General features: G+C 32.9%; 3 protein-coding genes across 3 annotated transcripts in view; 2 read left to right on the top strand and 1 right to left on the bottom strand.

Moving 5' to 3' along the window:
* The window catches only part of LOC126890533 (intermembrane lipid transfer protein VPS13C-like), a 267,141-nt gene extending 260,392 nt beyond the window's left edge, over positions 1–6,749 (top strand). Inside the window, exon 35 of the mRNA XM_050659537.1 lies at positions 6,486–6,749. Within this exon, the coding sequence (XP_050515494.1) occupies positions 6,486–6,626 (141 nt within the window). The 3' untranslated portion in view covers positions 6,627–6,749. The remainder of the gene's footprint in view (positions 1–6,485) is intronic.
* LOC126890534 (52 kDa repressor of the inhibitor of the protein kinase-like) lies at positions 1,223–4,796 on the top strand. The gene is made up of 2 exons (XM_050659538.1): positions 1,223–4,463; positions 4,563–4,796. The coding sequence occupies exons 1-2, from the start codon at positions 2,254–2,256 to the stop codon at positions 4,738–4,740; spliced, it is 2,388 nt and encodes a 795-aa protein (XP_050515495.1). The 5' UTR covers positions 1,223–2,253; the 3' UTR covers positions 4,741–4,796.
* A 7,046-nt stretch (positions 6,750–13,795) lies between the features above and the next one.
* LOC126890596 (transmembrane protein 39A) overlaps positions 13,796–20,547 on the bottom strand; it is a 30,853-nt gene continuing 24,101 nt past the window's right edge. The window contains exons 5-6 of the mRNA XM_050659669.1: positions 17,651–17,959; positions 13,796–14,146 (exon numbers count right to left, since the gene is read on the bottom strand). Of these exons, the coding sequence (XP_050515626.1) occupies positions 13,910–14,146; positions 17,651–17,959 (546 nt within the window). The 3' untranslated portion in view covers positions 13,796–13,909. The remainder of the gene's footprint in view (positions 14,147–17,650; positions 17,960–20,547) is intronic.

Raw genomic sequence — 20,547 nt, 5'->3', positions numbered from 1 at the left:
ATGGCCGTTTTTTACAATTGCATTATTTATTGTACAAATAATTTTTTTTTATTTTTTAAAGCTTTAAAATGAAGATCATTCAATTCCAAATATAAAAAAAATTGTAAAGCCAGATTAACGAATTTGTTGCTTAGATATTATAAATTGTTTATCCCAAAAGGTCAAATGTCGAAGGCTATAACTTTTTGAAAAAAAATCGTAGAGAGTTGGTGAAACATCCAATCTCCTAAAGAGTTACATTTTCATATTCTGATGAAAATAAATGCGTAAAATATTTTTAAACCTCTAATTTTTGGGTTTGAAAATAAGGGGGCAAATCTCGTTATAAACATTTAGAGCTGAAGCGGCCCTGTACATCCTATGAGTTTTTAACTTACAGATTATTGTTGCTGACGATGAAACGAAGATTTATAAAAAAATAAAAAATTTCTACGACCAACTGAAGCCGAGAAAATTTTTGGGTTTGAAAATAAGGGGGCAAATTTCGTTATAAACATTTAGAGCTGAAGCGGCCCTGTATATTCTATGAGTTTCTAACTTACAGATTATTGTTGCTGAAGACGAAACGAAGATTTATAAAAAAATTGAAATTTTCTACAACCAACTAAGCCGAGATAATTGTTTTTTTTTTTTTCTTAAATCGTAGTGCCTTTATTTATAACAATTAAGAAATTATTTTACAGTCATTGACTAAAGAAAGACTTATATTATCTTAAAATAAAAATTATTATAAAATATAATTACATTTAATTATTAAACATTATTTTTTAAATCGGTGCTTTTGCAAGCGGCCGAATTTTGCAAATCGCCCGGCTCGCTTCAAATCCGCGAGCGCCAAGGGCGCCCCCAGGGAGAGGCCAGGTGGGGCCATCGCCCTCCCTGAGAATTTGGCGAAAGCGTGTAAAAAATATTTAGCTCTCTCTTACTTTATATTATAAAATAAATTCCATATTAATCATAATCGCTCACGAGATATGCCAGTTTAAATGTATTTTTTCTCAATCCCTTATCCCTTCTGACTGAGACGCATATGTTTGGATGGAACCGCATCGTTTTCGGTGCGCATGCCGCATGCACTGCTTATCCAGTTGAGAAATGAAATAGGTGGGCTGAACGGCCGATCCCTAGTAGTACGGTAGTGCTCACAATTTATATACTGTTATTCATAGAACTTATATTAACGTGTTAAAAGTGTTTTTTTGTGCAACGTGTAAGTATTATATAATATACTTTATTTCTCACTTGACCTTAAATAAAATAGGCTTATTTTTACGAGGTAGTTATCTATTGTGTGTAAAGGTAAAAAATACTTTTTTATGAATTAAAATAACATCATTTGCGTCTATGAAGTACAATTACAATATTTATTTCAAAAATTGTGCTTGAAGTAATAACATTTTTTATAAGTACCCTTCCTACTTTAAGAAAATAAGTTTTCCACCTACCTCTACCGAAAGTATACTTTTCCGGACCTGATTGTAGGGAGCAAAGTTGTACTTTTCCTCCCTAGGGAGGAAAATATTTTTCCTCCCTAGGGAGGAAAAGTAAAAGTGACGTCACGGTATTTCATTCATGAAATATAACTTATTGACGCCCTGTACAATATCTATTTTCTATTACGTAAGTACCTATACATTTTAACGTTTATTTAAAAACACTCTATATTTTGCAGAATGGTAAAAAACAGTAAATTGTTATTCTGATTTAACAATGTTTACATTAATAATTTGACTTTTATTTGACAGTTGACAGTTATATTGTACCTACTAATTAGTTTTAGTTCTAATAAATTTTGTTGGTTAGTTACATAAATAAATTAAGTAAAAATGAAAAAATTACTTGTTATTTGAGGAAGGTGGAAAAACCATATGTATAACATGGGAGTAAAGTGCCTTTTCCTCCCTTGAATGATTACTGCCCTCCGCTACGCGTCGGGCAGTAAACTTCATTCTCGGGAGGAAAAGAAGCACTTTCCTCCCTTGTTATACAAATAGCTATATTCCTGTATCGCAGTTGAGATATTCAACTGTGCAAGGTAGGTATTTTAATCTACAAATTTTAATTAACTTAGATGAATTTTTTACTTCTCTAAAAGGTTTTAAAAATATTTTTCAATGCAACTAAATTATCCATTTGGTCTTATTCTGTCCATTTATCGGCCTACTCCCCGGTTAAATGCGTTAATTTATTTGACACCTAACACTTAGCTGATTGAATGCATCAATTTAATTAGCCTACTGTATTTGTAGAAAAATGGACATAAGGAAGTTCTTTAACAAGCCAAACAAGCGGCTGAAAATTGATGATGGATCTGACATACCGAACAGTACCGAAAACAGTACTATAGTATGCAGTCAAAATGATTTAGCTGTAGCAGGGCCATCTAGCTTGGAGTCAGCTGTATCCGCCTCTCAAAGAGAAACTAACGTTGTAACGGCCACCGCATCGGATAATTTTGCGATTGTTGAAGACAGTTTAAATTTGGATGTTGGGAACTACCTTGATACTAATAAAATTTGTAGCTTGAACGATCGCTTGAAATTTACTTTGTTAACAAACCCATGGAAGCCAGATAAATGTTACAATTTCAAGTATGATATTGACGATGGCAAACGACCATTTATCCATGAATGGTTAAATACGTACCCCTGGTTAGCTTATTCAAAAGAAGTTAAAGGTGGGCTATGCAAGTTGTGTGTACTGTTTAGGCCCCGCGTAACCCACGGTAGTTATCAAAGCGGCTTTATAAATCGCCCATTCACCAATTTCAGAAAGTTTCATGAAAATGCGAAATCGCATATGAACTCTGAATGGCACAGACAAGCATCTGAAAACTCAAGTAACTTTATATCTGTCATGAAAAATGAAAAGAAAAATGTTGACTGTCTTGCAAATTATGGTTTGGCCAAGCAAATTGAATCGAACAGAGCGAAACTAAAATCCATTGTTTCTTCAATTTTGTTTAGTGCACTACATGACTTACCATTAAGAGGTCATACCAATGAGGATGCTGTGTTCAATAACCTTTTACATTTTAGGAAAGAAGCTGGTGATTCTGTTTTAGAAGACCATCTGAAAAATGCGCCGAAAAATGCAATGTACATTTCCCATAGGACACAAAATGAGATCATTGATTTATGTGCAACGGTTTTAAGAGACGAGTTAGTTACAAAAATCAATGATAATGAAATATTTTCCATTTTAGCAGACGAAACAATGGACATTACTGGTACAGAGCAACTCTCTCTGGGCGTGAGATATTTTAATAAAAGTGAAAATTGCATCAGAGAAGACTTCCTTGGTTTCACCCCATTAAAAAGTTTAGATGCTGAACATATAGCAAATGCTATTACTTTAACATTAACAAATTGGGGCTTGAACTTGGAAAATGCAGTTGGCCAAGGATATGATGGTTGTAGTACAATGGCTGGGGAAATAACTGGAGTACATAAAAGAATAACTGAGAAATACCCAAAAGCTCTATATTTTCATTGCGCCAGTCATCGGCTAAATTTAGTAGTCAATGATTTAAATGACATACCACAAATCAGGAATACAACTGGCACAGTTAAAGAAGTTATAACATTTTTTCGGCAGAATGGCCAAAGAAGGGCAATAGTGGGAACTCTTCAAAAACTATGTGAAACCAGATGGACCGAAAAATATAAAGCAATTCGAAAGTTTAGTGAGCAGTTTGTTAGCATCGCTGAAGCACTTCAGACTCTATCGACTGAAGGTAACCGTGACACAAGGCAGAAAGCTTTCCAGCTTCATTGCGCAGTTACAAATACAGCATTTGTGATATGTCTACATGTGATTGCCAAATACTCTGCCAAGTTAGAAATCGTTACGCAAATGTTACAAGGTGTCAGTGTAGATATTTTGAAGATATCCAAACACATTCAGAAGGTTACTGAGCTATTCAGTTCAGACCGACAAAATGGAGAAAAAGAGTTTGATAACATTATGGCAAATGTTGAAACAACAGCAAACAAGCTTGGAATCGAGCTCACATGTCCTCGTGTTGCTGCGAGACAGGTTCACAGACCAAATCACTCTACCCAGACTATCAACGAATACTATAGAAAGTCCATTTTCTTGCCTTATTTGGATTCTTTGGTTCAATCGTTGAAAGATAGGTTTTCAGATAGAAACAAACCATCATTTGAAATTTTCAATCTGCACCCTAAAATCATGAAAGATCTTTCTAAGGAAGATTTTGAAAAGTCTATTAACAATATAAAAAGCACGTATTGTGAATTGTTAGACAACTTTAAGGAGCAATCAATTCTGTGGTTCGACCTTTGGAAAAACACGGAGATAGATGCCAAAGCCTTGGAAAAACTGAACTTAATAGAGGATCTTGAGCATGAGCATGCCTGCTTTTTGCCGTCAGTAGCAAAAGCCATCCAAATAGCTCTTTGTCTGCCACCAACAACTTGCACCATCGAGCGATCATTCAGGTAACTAACTATAATTTTATTACGTTATATTCTTATTCATGTGTTTCAGTTCTTCTAAAACTTACATTACAATATAACAACCTCGATACTTTTTTACAGCACTCTCAAACGTGTGAAGACCTGGATAAGGAATACGATGTCGAACAATCGTCTAAGTGGGCTATGCCTGTTATCTGTACACAGAAGAAAAATAAAAGAAAATAAAGAAAACTTCATGCAGAAAGTAATTGATTTATTTGCGATGGACACCAGAAGAATTCAATTATTATTTAAGTAACATTTTACTGACACTAACCGTGTTGCGTTTTAAACAGCAAAACAATTTTTCTTGTATTTTTTGTTTCAATACCCTTTGCCCCCCCTGAGGAAATATCCTGTGGGCGCCCTTGCCGAGCGCGGAAAATTTTTACGTAACTTGTATTAAATTTTGACAGAAAACAATTTAATAATGTTACCATTATAATACACAGTCTATTTACCACTGTATTTGTTTTTCTTGATTAACTTTTATGATATACAAAAAGAATAGTCACTACAAGAAGAAAAAGTTTTATATTGTATATTAGAGTAAGAAGTAACATTATTATTATTATATTTATATAACAATGAAAAAATTAAAAATATAGTTATATAATATTTCATATATATGTATCATTTTTGTAATATTATTTCTTCAGAAATGAAATTTCACATATAAAAGTTTATCAAGAAAAACAAATACAGTGGTAAATAGACTGTATATTATACCTAATGGTAATATTATTAAATTGTTTTCTGTCAAAATTTAATACAAGTTACGTAAAAATTTTCCGACCGCGCGGATTTGAAGCGAGCCGGGCGATTTGCAAAATTCGGCCGCTCGCAAAAGCATCGATTTTAAAAATAATTTTTAATAATTAAATGTAATTATATTTTATAATAATTTTTATTTTAAGATAATATAAGTCTTTCTTTAGTCAATGACTGTAAAATAATTTTTTAATTGTTATAAACAAAGGCACTACGACTTGAGAAAAAAAAACAATTATCTCGACTTCAGTTGGTTGTAGAAAACTTTTATTTTTTATAAATCTTCGTTTTGTCTTCACCAACAATAATCTGTAAGTTAGAAACTCATAGGATGTACAGGGCCGCTTCAGTTCTAAATGTTTTTAACGAAATTTGCCCCCTTATTTTCAAACCCAAAAATTATCTCGGCTTCAGTTGGTCGTAGAAATTTTTTATTTTTTTATAAATTTTCGTTTCATCTTCAGCAACAATAATCTGTAAGTTAAAACTCATAGGATGTACAGGGCCGCTTCAGCTCTAAATGTTTATAACGAAATTTGCCCCCTTATTTTCAAACCCAAAAATTAGAGGTTTAAAAATGTTTTACGCATTTATTTACATCAGAATATGAAAATATAACTCTTTAGAAGGAGATTAGATGTTTCACCAACTCTCTACGATTTTTTTTCAAAAAGTTATAGCCTACGACATTTGACCTCTTATGATAAACAATTTATAAAATCTAAGCAACAAATTCGTTAATCTGGCTTTACAATTTTTTTTATGTTTGGAATTGAAAGATCTTCATTTTAAAGCTTTAAAAAATAAAAAAAAAATATTTGTACAATAAATATTGCAATTGTAAAAAACGGCCATTTTGGACCTTTCGCAGGCTGTTTTCCAATAAAAAATTAACCAAATTAAACTTACCGTACCTTAAATTGTAGGTTTTTTAATTTACTACAACGTTTTATTAAAAAGTGTTTCTCTAAAATCAATATCCTAAGCTGCAAAATTAAAAAACATTAAAAATTGCTAATTAAACAAATGAAAATCGCAATAAAAAAAAGCGCACAATATTTTTGGTTACATTTTAGTAGAAGTTATTCCTGGCATCGTCCTTTACAATACCTGATAGGTTTCAAAAATTCCTGAATTATATCCTGAAATCGACCTATTTTTCACCCACAGCCTGGGGTATTAATGTTAATGCGTTGTTAATATTGCTTTTTATTCATTTTTTCTATATTTTAGAATGATTCAAGCACTGGTAAAACTTCTCAAATTAAAATCACGGGCCAGAAGGAAATGTTGATGTGGCTTCATGAGAAAATAGAACAGGCTATTATTGTTAGCATGGAAGACAAATCCTGGGCACTAACAGAAAATCATTAATGGGATACAGAGGAATTGAGACACTTCGAAAAGAAAGAAAAATATATAGATATTTAAATGTACATTGAAAATTTGTGTATATTTTGAATCATTGTAAAAAAAATAAATATATTAAAAGTTGAATGGATTGTTTTTGTCTATACCTAGTCATTTGTATCAAATCAGTATACAGCAATGGCGGCTCGTCAGGGTCGGCAGTGCCGACCCACACATTTATGGACACATTATAGATTTTTTAAATATTTAATTTAATCGGAGTTGATGATATTCGTTTCTGTGAAATAATGAATATATCTGTGAGATAATACAAACTAAATTTTATTCATTGTTTTTAAAAGAATTCGATCCCGATACGTTAGTTAAGTAATCCCTGTGCGCTGTGCGTAAGAGACTTTTCAAATTAATGATCCTATAGCCATGCACCCGATTGCGATTGTGTGAATTCTTATTATAAAGCCCGGCTCGGCATGCTGTCCCCAGATCGAAGATTTGCTTATAATAAGAAGCTATGGAATATTAGCCGAAAGGCAACCAATTATACATTCCCCGTATTTATTTGAATGACAAGTACGGCAGCGGGTACCTCTGCCGAGCGGTGATCTGCAAACTGCAGAAAGGCACGTACGTAGCCACGTATTGCCTTGCTAGCGCGCCCGGGATAAAATTATGAAATAGGTAAGTAGTTTTACGTCGTTTAATTATTATTGATATTGTAATTCTTTTAAGTTGTTAGGAATTACCATTTAGGGGACAGGATGTATCGGAGCATTCATTAAAACAAGCTAATTATAGAGAACAAATAAAATTGTTTAACAAATACGATCTGGAATTTTCTAATTTATTTTCTGACTCGAAGAATATAGCTGCGTACCTAAAACAGCACAGAATTAAAGAATCAATTAGTAGTTACATTTTGATCCTTTTCGGTAGAAGTAGACAAAACTACTGATAGAGGTAACATGTCATTCACAAGTATCAATAATTGTTCTTCGATACGCGTTACGTCTAATATTTATGAGAGGTTGTTAGGTTTTCAGACGTGAGTAGAAGCCATAAGACAGAATATATTTTTGGTGTTTTAATTTAAAGGACAGATTAAAATTTTTTGATATCAAAAATAAATTGGTAAGGCAAATTTATGACGGGGCTGTCTTGATATCCAGTGAATTGTATGGTCTCCGGACAAAAGTTAAAACAATTGCACCAGGCAAAACTATTATTTACTCACTGTTATAAGTCATTGACCTCTTTGACTATTCAAAATTTAAAAGTTACGCCAAAGAATTTTCAAAATATCTATTAGACAAGTTCATTAAAAATTATCCATCATTTTTTAATCAAATAAAATAAGAAAATGGATTATCAGTTTTATATTCTGATCCAAATATTTTCGGAAGGTTAGATAAGTTACAGACTATGTATAATTTTATATACTGCAATTCATTAGGTACAACAAACTGTTCCCGAAATTAATAAATTATTGTGCTCAAATGTGGGCAAATTCTGTGTCAAATGAACGGGATTTCTCTTTTCTCAAAAGAGTCAAAACGTATTGTCGAAACACCATGAAACAGGAGAGAATGTCAAACTTGTCTCAAATGTCGATAGAAAAAAACTTTTAAAATCCCTGCAAAACAATAATAAATTTTACAATTACGTTTTTCTATGGATGCTATACAATGTGCAACTTGTGAACAACAACGTATAATATCTAGTGCCCCAAGATTATTTAAGGTGGATAGTTTTATCTGAAAAGCACTTAGACCGGGCAGTATCGTCGCCCCCGCTAGCGAAATTATTCCGATTTGATTTTTTTGCACAAACTTACTCAAAAAGAGGTCCTTATAACATATCCACAGGGTGCCGGGCGGTGCCGTGGTCGAAAAATTGTTTAAACAATTTTTTTTTAAACAAATTCACAAAAATAATTTTTTGATTTCAAACATTTTTTTTTTTTAGATAAATTGGCTTATTCTGAGCAAAAAAGATCTCTTGTTATTTTTTTCTAAAATTGATTGTTGTCGAGTTATAAGCGATTAAAAATTTGAAAAATGCGAAAATGGCCGTTTTCAAGGCTTAATAACTCGATTAAACATTATTATTATGAAATTCAAAAAGTCACCAAATCAAGTTTCAAATCCCTTCTTCAAGGTCCTGAAGAGATTTTTGTCATTATTTTATTAGAAAGCTGTTATTTTTAATTATTAACAATTAGCGCTATAGTCCAGGATGCATCGTCGCCCCCGTTAGTGAAATTATTCCGATTCCATTTTTTTTTTTGCAGAAACTTGCTCAAAACGAGGTCCTTATAACATATCCACAGGGTGCCGGACGGTGCCGTGGTCGAAAAATTGTTTAAACAATTTTTTTTAAACAAATTCACAAAAATATTTTTTTATTGCGAACGATTTTTTTTTAGATAATTTGGGTTATTCTGAGCAAAAAAGATCTCTTGTGATTTTTCTCTAAAATTGATTGTTGTCTAGTTATATGGCCATTTTCGTATTTTTCAAATTATAAATCGCGTATAATTCGATAACAATCAATTTTAGAAAAAAATCACGAGATATATTTTTTGCTCAGAATGTCCCAAATTATCTAAAAAAATTTGTTCGAAGTGAAAAAATTATTTTTGTGAATTTGTTTAAAAAAAATTGTTTAAACAATTTTTCGACCACGTCGCCTCCCGGCACCCTGTGGATACGTTATAAGGACCTCGTTTTGAGTAAGCTTCTGCAAAAAAATGGAATCGGAATAATTTCACTAACAGGGGCGACGAAAAATCCTGGACTATAGCGCTAATTGTTAATAATTAAAAATAACAGCTTTCTAATAAAATAATGACAAAAATCTCTTCAGAACCTTGAAGAAGGGATTTGAAACTTAATTTGGTGGCTTTTTGAATTTCATAATAATAATGTTTAATCGAGTTATTAAGTCTTGAAAATGGCAATTTTCACATTTTTCAAATTTTTAATCGCATAACTCGACAACAATCAATTTTAGAAAAAAAATGACAAGAGACCTTTTTTGCTCAGAATAAGCCAATTTATCTAAAAAAAATTTGTTCGAAATGAAAAAATTATTTTTGTGAATTTGTTTAAAAAAAATTGTTTAAAACATTTTTCGACCACGGCACCGCCCGGCACCCTGTGGATATGTTATAAGGACCTCTTTTTGAGTAAGTTTGTGCAAAAAAATCGAATCGGAATAATTTCGCTAGCGGGGGCGACGATACTGCCCGGTCTAACTGTATAATGATAATGATTATACAAAGAAAACAAACTGTACAATATATAACAAACACAACTTTAACAACCGGACTGTCACAATATTGAATAAAAAGTTTCTTTCGGCTAGGTACAAATATTGTACCCTGTATAAACACACAATTAAAAATTAAGCAAATATGTACACTTGTTTTGTGTGACAGTATACTGAAATCTCTGCACTTAACCAGATTGAATAAATGTAAATCAACTGTAGAGCATCTTGATGTCTCTCGTTTCAGCCGCAAGTCGTGGGGATTGCAACGCAAGATATATAGTACATTCTTTCACGGTTTTTGCTGTGAATTTTAAAGAACCGCTTGGATTGACATGCAATTTGGCATACGCATAGCTGTCAAAGCATACATGTCAAAGAAAAAAAGTGATATGGTGCCGATGTGTGCTTTTGCCTTGGGGGTGAATTTCACCCCATCTCGGGTGTGAAAAAATATATGTCCAAGATAAGTCCCGAAATGGATAAACTGACTAATTTTAAGAAACTTTTGTTACATAAAGTGTTTTCACCAAATCAATACTTTTCCAGTTATTTGCAAGTGAATATGTTCATTTTTCAACAAAACAACCACGTTTTTTCGCAGACGGTTTTTCGCAAATAACTCAAAACGTAAGCATTTTGTCGAAAAAAATATTGAATAAAAATTGAATATAGAAAAACTGTAGCCTATAGAAAAGTGAAAAAAAAACGGTGTATATATTAGGTCTCTATACCTAACAAAAGCAGAGTTATAGCTACTGAAAAATAGGTTAAAATTCGAAAAATTCCAAATAGAATAATTCAATGTGAAATATCCAAATAAAGAAGCATTCTTGGGGAAAACACATTACAACTTTTTAAAGTGTTTAAAAAAGCTTTCTTTCTGTTTTTATAAAAAAAATTTCTAGCATTAAATGTAAGCAAGTTACGCTCAAAATAAAGTTGGTCCCTTTTATTTTGACAAAAAAAATCAGGAAGATCACCCCCCAATTAGCAACTTAAATGAATTAATCGTTACCGCTTCACAAGTTACTTTACTTATGTTGCGTTTATAATATGATCTGTAAGTTCCATCGATTCAAAGTGCTTATTTTTGAAAAAATTTGGTTTTAAAGTAAAATTTTTAAAACTTTTAATTTTGAAAAAAATGATTTTTTTCAAAATAACTTAAAAATTGTTAGAGATACCAAAAGTCTTAAACAATAAAAAAAGTCGGCTTTACTTCTCTGAATATTTTGTATTTTTTGGTTTTCTGTAAGACAAAAATTGGTTAAGATTCGGCGTTTTTAAATTTGCATACACTCGTGATAAGTGACTAGTTCAAGCCCTTTTAAGTACAGCTCATTCAAAAATAAGTGCTTTGAACCGATGAAACTTACAGATCATAATATGATCAATACATACGCGAGTAAAAAACTTGTGAAGTGGTAACAATTAAGTTCATTTGAAATGCTAATTAGGGGATGATTTTCCCGATTTCTTAACAAAAAAAGGGACCAACTTTATTTTGAGCGTAACTTGTTTACTTTTGATGCTAATAATTTTTTTTACAAAACAAAAATAAGCATGTTTTAAACACTTTAAAAAAGTTAAAATGAGTTTTCCCCAATAAAGTGCTTCGTTTTTTGGTTATGGCACGTTAAAATATTTGATTTGGAATTTGAAGAAAATGAATCTATTTTTCCTTAGCTATAACTCTGCTTCTACTATGTATAGTGACCTAGTATATACACCATGTTTTTCACTTTTTTACATGCTATATTTTTGATAAGAATTTTTTTCGACCATTTACTTACTTTTTGAGTTATTTGCGAAAAACCGTCTGAAAACGTGGTTATTTTGTAAAAGAATAATTAACATATTCACTCGCAAATAACTCGAAAAGTATTAACTTGGTGAAAAAACTTTATAGTACAAAAGTTGCTTATAATTAGTCATTTTATCCATTTCCGGACTTATTTCGAACATATATAAAAAGGGGTGAAACTCACCCCTAGGGCAAAAGCACTCATCGACACAATATCACTTTTTTTCTTTGACTTGTTAGCTATGTTTATGCCAAATTTCATGTCGACCCAAGCGGTTCTTTAAAATTTAGAGGTTTTGCAATATTTTACCTTTAAAGAACGTACTAATAACAATACCCATCCGAAAAGCATAACTAACAGAAGAATCACGGTCTCGCGTGGCCCCCCTGAAAAATCCCTACAATATCCACAAAAAGTTCTAAAACACCTCAAGATAAATACTCCTACCTACTTCGAAGTAGGTACTTCAGAGGCTTCTCACTGAATGAGATAAATGACGCTCTCACTCTCAAAAAGGGCGAAGCGGCAGACTTTGACGAAATATAGGTATTCTGAATTTCTGATTCACCATGGCCCAAACACACATTGGTTTTAAAACTTTTCAGCGATATAATGAACATACGTCCTACCTTTGAAAATCAAAAGAACCAAAATCATTGAGATTTTGAAACTTGCGGCAGATGGCGAATTACCCAAGAACTATCGACGTATCGTCCTCCTAAGTTACTACTACAAACTATTGGAGCGACTTATAATGATAAGATATACCCCGTCATCGACACTATTATACGATACAGTTTGTTAAATATACAGTGATACTTGGCCGTATTGATATTAGGCTCCACCTACGATGCGCAGTCAGCAGAAACACAATTCACCGAATGCATTCCCGCTTATTTTTCTACGCAGGCAGACAAAATTGCCAAGTATCACCGTATATTTGACAAGCTATACCAGTCAAAAAGGCCGGATTTAGGATTGGGCGTAGCTGTAGTGACCAAGTACCGTCTTCAACAAAATTCATCGAAGTCGGTTTTGAAAAACTTGAAAAACAGCCGTAACGTTTATTGGTCTCACGGCCGCATACGACATTGTGTGCAAAGAAGGCCTTATCTACAATCTACTGAAGGTCATACCATGCCTTAAAACCTACCAATCAATAAATAATATACTAACAAACATGCTGTTCTAAGTACATATTTATAATCGATACAAATAGCAACGTCAAAAAGATGAATAATGACCTACCAGAGAGTTCAGTGCTTGCTGCACTAATATTCACACATCATTCATAACATTTACGCAGCCGACCTTCCCGAGATAACATCTAAAAAATTTGCTTGTAGATGACCTAGCTATACCATTTCAAAACCAAGCCAAAAAAGTGGGAAAAGGGCTTTGAACGAGGACTTAAAGGTCGTTTGCAACTACATACTTCAAATAATGTGACTATGCCCTTATTCCAAAAACTTAAACTGCCCCTTTCCATATTAAAAACGTTAAATATTTGGACGTAACGCTCGACTTATCGCTGACGTTCAAAAACTACCTTAACCCGCGGGTAGTCGCGCCGTTAGATAGAATCTCACATTTTCTACTTTTTCGCGATAACTTGATGAAAAATTTTGCAATTTTGAAAAATTTTCGTAAGTGCCTCGAGAAAGGGTGTGTAGTAATGCGTAGGTATTTTTTTCTTCTTCTTCTTTTTGTGGAATTTATGGCTTCGGGGAGAGCCAATTAGCTTTAATAATTGTTAGAAATAATATTTCTAACATACATAGCAAGTAAATAAAAATACTATAAAATAAAAATTTGTTGTAAATTCATATTTAAATTCGTATTGTGAGATGAAATCTAACACGCGAGTATTCACGTTACAGAAGTGAGCGCGACTACTCCCGGGTTAAAAAAGTAGCTGGTAAAGTAAGAATTCGTAACAACGAAACTTACTGGAACAACATTGGGTGAAACTGCGACTACACTTCGAACCTGTGAGCTGCCCTGGTATAAGTATGGTATAAGTTTAGTTTTCTCAACTTTTGTGTATTTTTAATAACTATTAAATTATTTTTAATAATTAAATAAATAAAAACTATATACTGTATTTTATATGTTTACTTATGTATAAAGGCAAGTACAGAAAATCAATATTAGATAATAAAATCGTTATATTTACATCACATGCGTACAAAAATCACATAAATAAAGTCTTCATCTCAAATTGATTTTCTTGTGTGCCTCCCGTTCCTCTTTATAAATCTTCTGGCACACTAGATAATCCCTGAACAATTTATAAAGGACGTAGTAATTGAAAAATAATATAAAACTTAGTGATATAATGTGGTACCACACGGTACTACGTATTAACAGCATCAGTTGGCACAAAATGAGAATTATGAGAAAGAAGAGTTTTAAGCCTAGGAATGTTGTAGGATTCTTGAAAACGTGCTAGAAAAGAAAAAATATGATTAATAATGTTATATTTTACATATTTATTATGATTTATATAAATTAAATAGTGGCGTCTATAGGGCAGTCAATTCCAAAGTAGGGCAAAGTATTTGGCTCCGAATTCCATCCTACTAGGTACATCGATTTACTTGATATTTTCACAGTAAGTAGGGAATAGCTCAAGAAACAAAGTCTACCCTATATATTATGGCGCTTTTCTCTTGGGTACGGTTTCCACCCCTTCTCGGGGGTGAAAAAATGTTTGGTAAAAATAACCACGGAAGTGGTTAGAGAACCTAATTTTAAGCAAAAACTGTTCTATAATTTTTTTTTAAGTTATACTTCTTTACGATCGAGGGTGAAATTTTATACTTGCCTGGCGCATGCGCAGACAGACAGTATGTAGTTCGTTGCTAATCTTTCAAATTATGTATGTATCAGCGCAAATAAGTCATTAAAAGAATATATTAGTGTTTTTAGTAAATGTATTATTTATTATAATTTTTGTGTCTTTGGATTTGTCTTCCTCGGGAATAAAATATTTTATAATAATAGTAAGTATATTTACTTTAAATTTTAAAGTATTTTTATACTGGTCTATTGAATTTGTCAGTATGTATGAGAAATCTTGTAAGCTGTCAAAGCAAAGGGAGTTTGGCTCGGTGGTAGCGCGTTCGACCGGAGATAGAGAGGTCCCTGGTTCAATTACGTGTGTTATCTTTTTTTTATTTTTAGTATTGTTTTAGTAAAAATTTTTGGAAAGTAGTAAGTAAAAATTAGTTTAACCTTTAAATACAAATAACCTGTTGAAAGTACAGTGGAACCCCGTTAACTCGGATTAATTGGGACCGCGGCCGATCCGGGTTATCGAAAATCCGGGTTAGCCGGAGAAAATGGTAAAAATTAATAAAATATGGTATGCTTACAGATAAACTCCGTTATAATTGTCACACAGACACTGGTAAACCACGTTCGCATTCCACACAAAACCACACATACAAAGCGTCGTCAAAAGTCTCATTCTTAGCTTTATTAGCTTTGCACCGATTAAACTGTCTTTTGTTATCATTTTGAAAAAAAAAATTCTTCGATTTTAGTTCTATTTTTCTTCCAATCCGATACTGTAGATGTACCGACACCATAATATAATGCTACAAGATTCACCTTTATCAATTCTACTTAATGCTTCTAGTTTCTTTTCCATTGTCACTACAACATTTTTACGTTTTGTTGCCCTTATAGACAAAAGACACACAAACACAAAATCTGAATAAATTTACGAACGATTACAAAACGGAAGCGAACAATAATACGACTTTACTACACATAATACCGTCTCTGATGTTATGTTATTTAATAAAAGTGATGACTAAGACCATTGTTAAAAAAAGAATTTTAATAGTCTTTTCTAAACAATGCTAACACAGACAGTTTCAAAAAAATAAAGGATAATACAGGTGCATGTTGTTTTCGACAATGAATGTGGTGTACCATGAGTCATTTTTACTATGTTATATGTAGTTCAATCCGGTTCCATTATCTCTCAAATATTATATTACATAGAGTTGGTACAAAACCTCGTGAACCTTGAAAATGCGTATGTATAAACGAAATAAAATGAAGCCAAAAACATACGACTATTTTATTTGCTGCGAATTGCGCGACAGGGTCCCATCTGCACCCTGATTGCCCTGATATTTTCAGTAATGTCGGATTCATCAATCGTTTCGTTCGTATATTGACGTCACCAAATGAATGAATTAGGTTTACGAGATTTTGTAACAGCAATACATTTTTACTGTTGAAATGTTTGTCTGATAAAAATCGGTCCGGGTTAGCCGGAGTTCCGGGTTATCGGGGGCCGACTTATCGGGGTTCCACTGTATATTTATTTCGTTGAAATCATATAATAGAAGTATAACTTCTTACGTGCGTACAAAGTACACACACATTTTTTTTTTTAACTCAATACTTTTTGAGTTATTCGTAGTTGAAAATTGGCCATTTTCATTGAAACGGACGGTTTTTTGCGAAAAACTTAAAAACAAGGCATCTAACTAAAAAAAACATACATTTTTGTAGCTAATAAAAAAACAAAAAGATTCGTTCCTTAATAAATTTTCTAGTTATAATAAAGAAAAATGTGGTAGGTTAAAAGTGTTTGTTTTTTGGTGCATGTTCAAATCGGTGTATTCAACTTGAAATAACAGAAAAACGGTCGATTTTAGGTGTATAATGCTACCAATCAGGCGCGGATACAGAGGGGGGTCAAGGGGTCCATGGACCCCCTATTGTAGTGGACACCCACCCATGACCCCACGGACTATTTCCGTGTTTCATCCGTAACAGGGAAAGAGTCCCACCAGAGCTCAATCCTTTTGATACCGTAGTTATTTGGGATGAGCCAATTTTATGGCTAAATCTTAATAATATAGTATTTGTGGCAAGTCTGTATTATGAATACCTATGACCCCCTATTATGAATTTCTAGATCCGCGCCTGCTACCAATACCTTTTGTAGTGGTTGAAAAGATCTTTAAAATGAGCAATAATAAAGGTCGATTACATTCAAACCAAGCGAGATATGCTGCAAAAAATTGATGACTAATGTATTTTAAGAAAAAATAAGAAGTATATTTAACCTCTCATTCACTAGAATTTAAATGCATCGCTTTCCTTCTACAACACCTTTTATTACAGTGTAATTTCTATATTCAAAAAGTTGAACGGGTTTAAAATGAATGGTTTTTGAACAAAATAAAATCAAATTATAGAGCGCATTTTTAAATTTTGTTAGAAATCTTCTTTTTCTCCATGTAACTCGAAAATGATAAGAGATACGAAAAAAAGATACCGCACAAAATATACGGTTTTTTAGATAAAAATTTTGTTTTTGTTTTTATTATTGTATCTCTCATCTACATATCAAACTACAGATCATCCCAAACCCTTTTTTCAGTGCGTCACAGATTCCCGAATTCTCTTTAACGCATTACAGTTGGAAGTGACAGAAAAACGTACCTCTGTGATTATTATACATTGAACTTAGAAAAGTATGTATTCCTTGACGGGTGACACAAAAGTAATCGATCGTGACAGTATTTTCACAATATCATATGGTAAAATAACAATTGTAATTTCTAGGTTAGTAATTGTCAGCGACGTAAATATAAATATTGTATGTCATTGGTATTTTCGGACATTGTATAGTGAAATTTGATTTTATATTTATTTTTACATTAAAATATTTTAAATATTAAAATTCTGGATAATATTTGTACAAATATTGATGTTTATGTTAAAATGTCATGTAATGATTTGCGACACTCTTAAAATCCTATATGACGTCAAAATTAATGACGCAGTGAAAAAGGGTTTGGGATCAACTGTACACATTGACGTACGTTTCACTTTATTTTTTGATTTAACTTGTTTGAACATGAATCGTGACGCATGGGAAAAGTTAGAGTGGAAGAACTATAGTAAATAAGCTATACTTACATAAAACCTTTTAAATCCCACATTTCCAGGCTCGCTGGAATTGCAGTCCCCTAAGGCTCTCCATACGTCTTTCCCGTACCTGACCAGGGCTCCATATGGCCACAGAACATCTTCTTTCCAAACATTATTCACAAGTAACATCGTTCTTCCAGTTTCAATTCTGTCCCATACGCCCAAATGCAACGCTGATCTATGGAGAGTATCACAGTACCGAAGTGAGAAAATGTGAATTGAAAGAGAGATAAAACCGCTTGTAAAGATAAAAAATATATGCTGTGCAGCCCACCATGTATCGTAATGTAACGAAGACTGCAACAAATTTATACTAAAATAAAAATATACACGCATATATTAGGATTAATTATATTAAGTATGTTAACTCATTTGTAATAGTGTATATGGATGCTTCAGAAGTCAAACGGTATAAGTCAAAATGGTCAAATGTTTCAGTTGTTCATACACATACGTCACTAATTTAGATTTTCTTTGATTGATGGCGGTATAGTCCTGTCGCCAAGGGGGGTACAACGGCCTCCTGTATTCAGATGGACTTACCCAAGTTTTTTTATGTATTTTGACCTGTAGAACACGAATTTTTTGGGTAACAGTTGATCCGGATGTCGATAAGATTGTTATAAACCAAGAATTTGAGGAATCACATAACAGCGATTTCTCGCAAAACAAAACATTTGTTTGTATTTTTTGGGCCATTCTAACCAAAAAATGTTCCTACAAATTTTTTCTTAGGATGCATAGTTTTCGAGATAAACGCGGTTGAACTTTCAAAAAATCGAAAAATTGCAATTTTTGAACCCGAATAACTTTTAATTAAAAAATAAAATAGCAATTCTGCTTACCGCCTTTAAAAGTTTAAGTAAAATTTTATCTATTTTGAATATTTGCATTGCTAAAAATTAATTTTTTGATTGTTAAAAAAAGCTATAAACACATAGTGTTTCCCGTGCCTAATACATGCGTTTTAATGCATGCTACGTAGAAATAGCGCCGCTTGCACTTTTACCTCCTCTACCTACTCATTCGATTTTAAATGAGAAATCATTGAAAACATCACTCAAGCACTAGGTGTTTATAGCTTTGTTTTAACAATAAAATAATAAATTTTTAGCAATACAAATTATTAAAACTGATATAATTTGACTTGAACTTTCAAATGCGGTAAGCAGAATTGCTATTTTATTTTTTAATCAAAAGTTATTCGGGTTCAAAAATTGCAATTTTTCGATTTTTTGAAAGTTCAACCGCGTTTATCTCGAAAACTATGCATCCTACGAAAAAATTTGTAGGAACATTTTTTGGTTAGAAAGGCCCAAAAAATACAAAAAAATGTTTTCTTTTGCAAGAAATCGCTGTTATGTGATTCCTCAACTTCTTGGTTTATAACAATCTTATCGACATCCGGATCAACTGTTACCCAAAAAATTCGTGTTCTACAGGTCAAAATACATAAAAAAATCTTGGGTAAGTCCATCTGAATACAGGAGGCCGTTGTACCCCCCCTGGCGACAGGACTAGTATATGATCCGCCATCAAATTAATTTTCTAATATTTTCAGAAGTCAGATTATAGGCTATTGATTATTGTTTAGGCAATACGTAAAGTATCCTTAACAATAGTAACCTATACTTATTGTACGGTTATAGAGTATATTCCCATAGGTAAGCTGGTTAAGAGTAGATAACGATTTTTCATATGTAATTTAAAGTATTATCTGCATAAATGGCACAAAGAATATTTGCTACGAGAGGTATATGGTTCAAAATGCATACAGTATCACGACTAATAAGTTATGTTCACATACATGTAGAGTACTTACAGTTTTATTCCTTGATGACGTGTCACATCAGAGCTCTGATTGAATTCCATAATCCATTTGGTTCATTTGTAAGGCACTCACTAATACGCTAAATAAATCATCGTCGATAATACTGAGCAGATTGAATTATCTGAGCGGTATAAAACGATAGCAAAAAAAAGCCGGTAAAATGCGGCCTTTTTACGAATAGCGGGAGCGTCGATAGATTAGAGATGATTCTCGTTAGGAAGCTTTTGACGATCTGCCCCGGCGAGGGGTTCAAATGCGAGTCTCAACAATAACCTGGAGTTTCCAGAAAGGTTACATAAATACTACTTGAATTTTAAGTAATCAGTAGTACAGGGGCGTAACTAATTATTTTAGTGAGCCGTGTATAATATATTTATTGTACATATTGCCGGGGGCGACAGGCGAGAGAGATGGCCTATATCACCTCGAAGAGAGGGGATTGGCAAAGATGTGCACAACGATAAGAAATGTTTGAAGAAATTAGAGTTTATATACACAAGGGGTAACAACGATAAAATGGAGGAAAACGATAAGTTTTCCCCCTAGGGATAGATTTTAATCTTCCAGGGGAATCACAGCGATTTTCGTAATACCACGAAGAAAATCACCGTGAGTAGTGTGAATCTTGACAGTACGAACTAGACCATCCTTACCAGGCAATACATCTATTACCCTGGCAGTTGGCCATAAGAGTGGAGGAGTACCATCCTCCTTCAACAGAACCAAATCCCCGATCTTGACAGGGTCAGTAGGGTCGGTCCATTTATTTCTTTGCTGCAGGAGGCAAAGATAGTCTTTTTTCCACAATTTCCAAAATTGCTGTTGAATTTTACTAATACGCTGAAAAAGATTCAACCTATTTTCAGGTATCTCTGAAACACTTGGTTCAGGGGGCGCGGTTAAACTTCTTTGAACTAAGAAGTGAGCTGGAGATAGGAAAGCGAAGTCATTGGCGTCAGACGACATCCTAGTGATGGGTCTCGAATTTAGAATAGCCTCGATTTGGCATAATACTGTGTTAAACACTTCAAAGGTGAAGTGGGAATTTCCTATA

The sequence above is a fragment of the Diabrotica virgifera genome, chromosome 8 (genome assembly GCF_917563875.1).
Source record: "Diabrotica virgifera virgifera chromosome 8, PGI_DIABVI_V3a".
NCBI lineage: Eukaryota > Metazoa > Arthropoda > Insecta > Coleoptera > Chrysomelidae > Diabrotica > Diabrotica virgifera.
Note: the sequence above shows the minus strand (reverse complement) of the source record. Positions and strands in the feature narration are given on the sequence as shown.

Bases quoted from the DNA above. Each gene is read 5' to 3' on its own strand.
- LOC126890534 (XM_050659538.1), top strand. From the start codon at position 2,254: ATGGACATAAGGAAGTTCTTTAACAAGCCAAACAAGCGGCTGAAAATT. The intron at 4,464-4,562 runs GTAACTAACTAT...ACTTTTTTACAG, and splicing joins ACCATCGAGCGATCATTCAG to CACTCTCAAACGTGTGAAGA.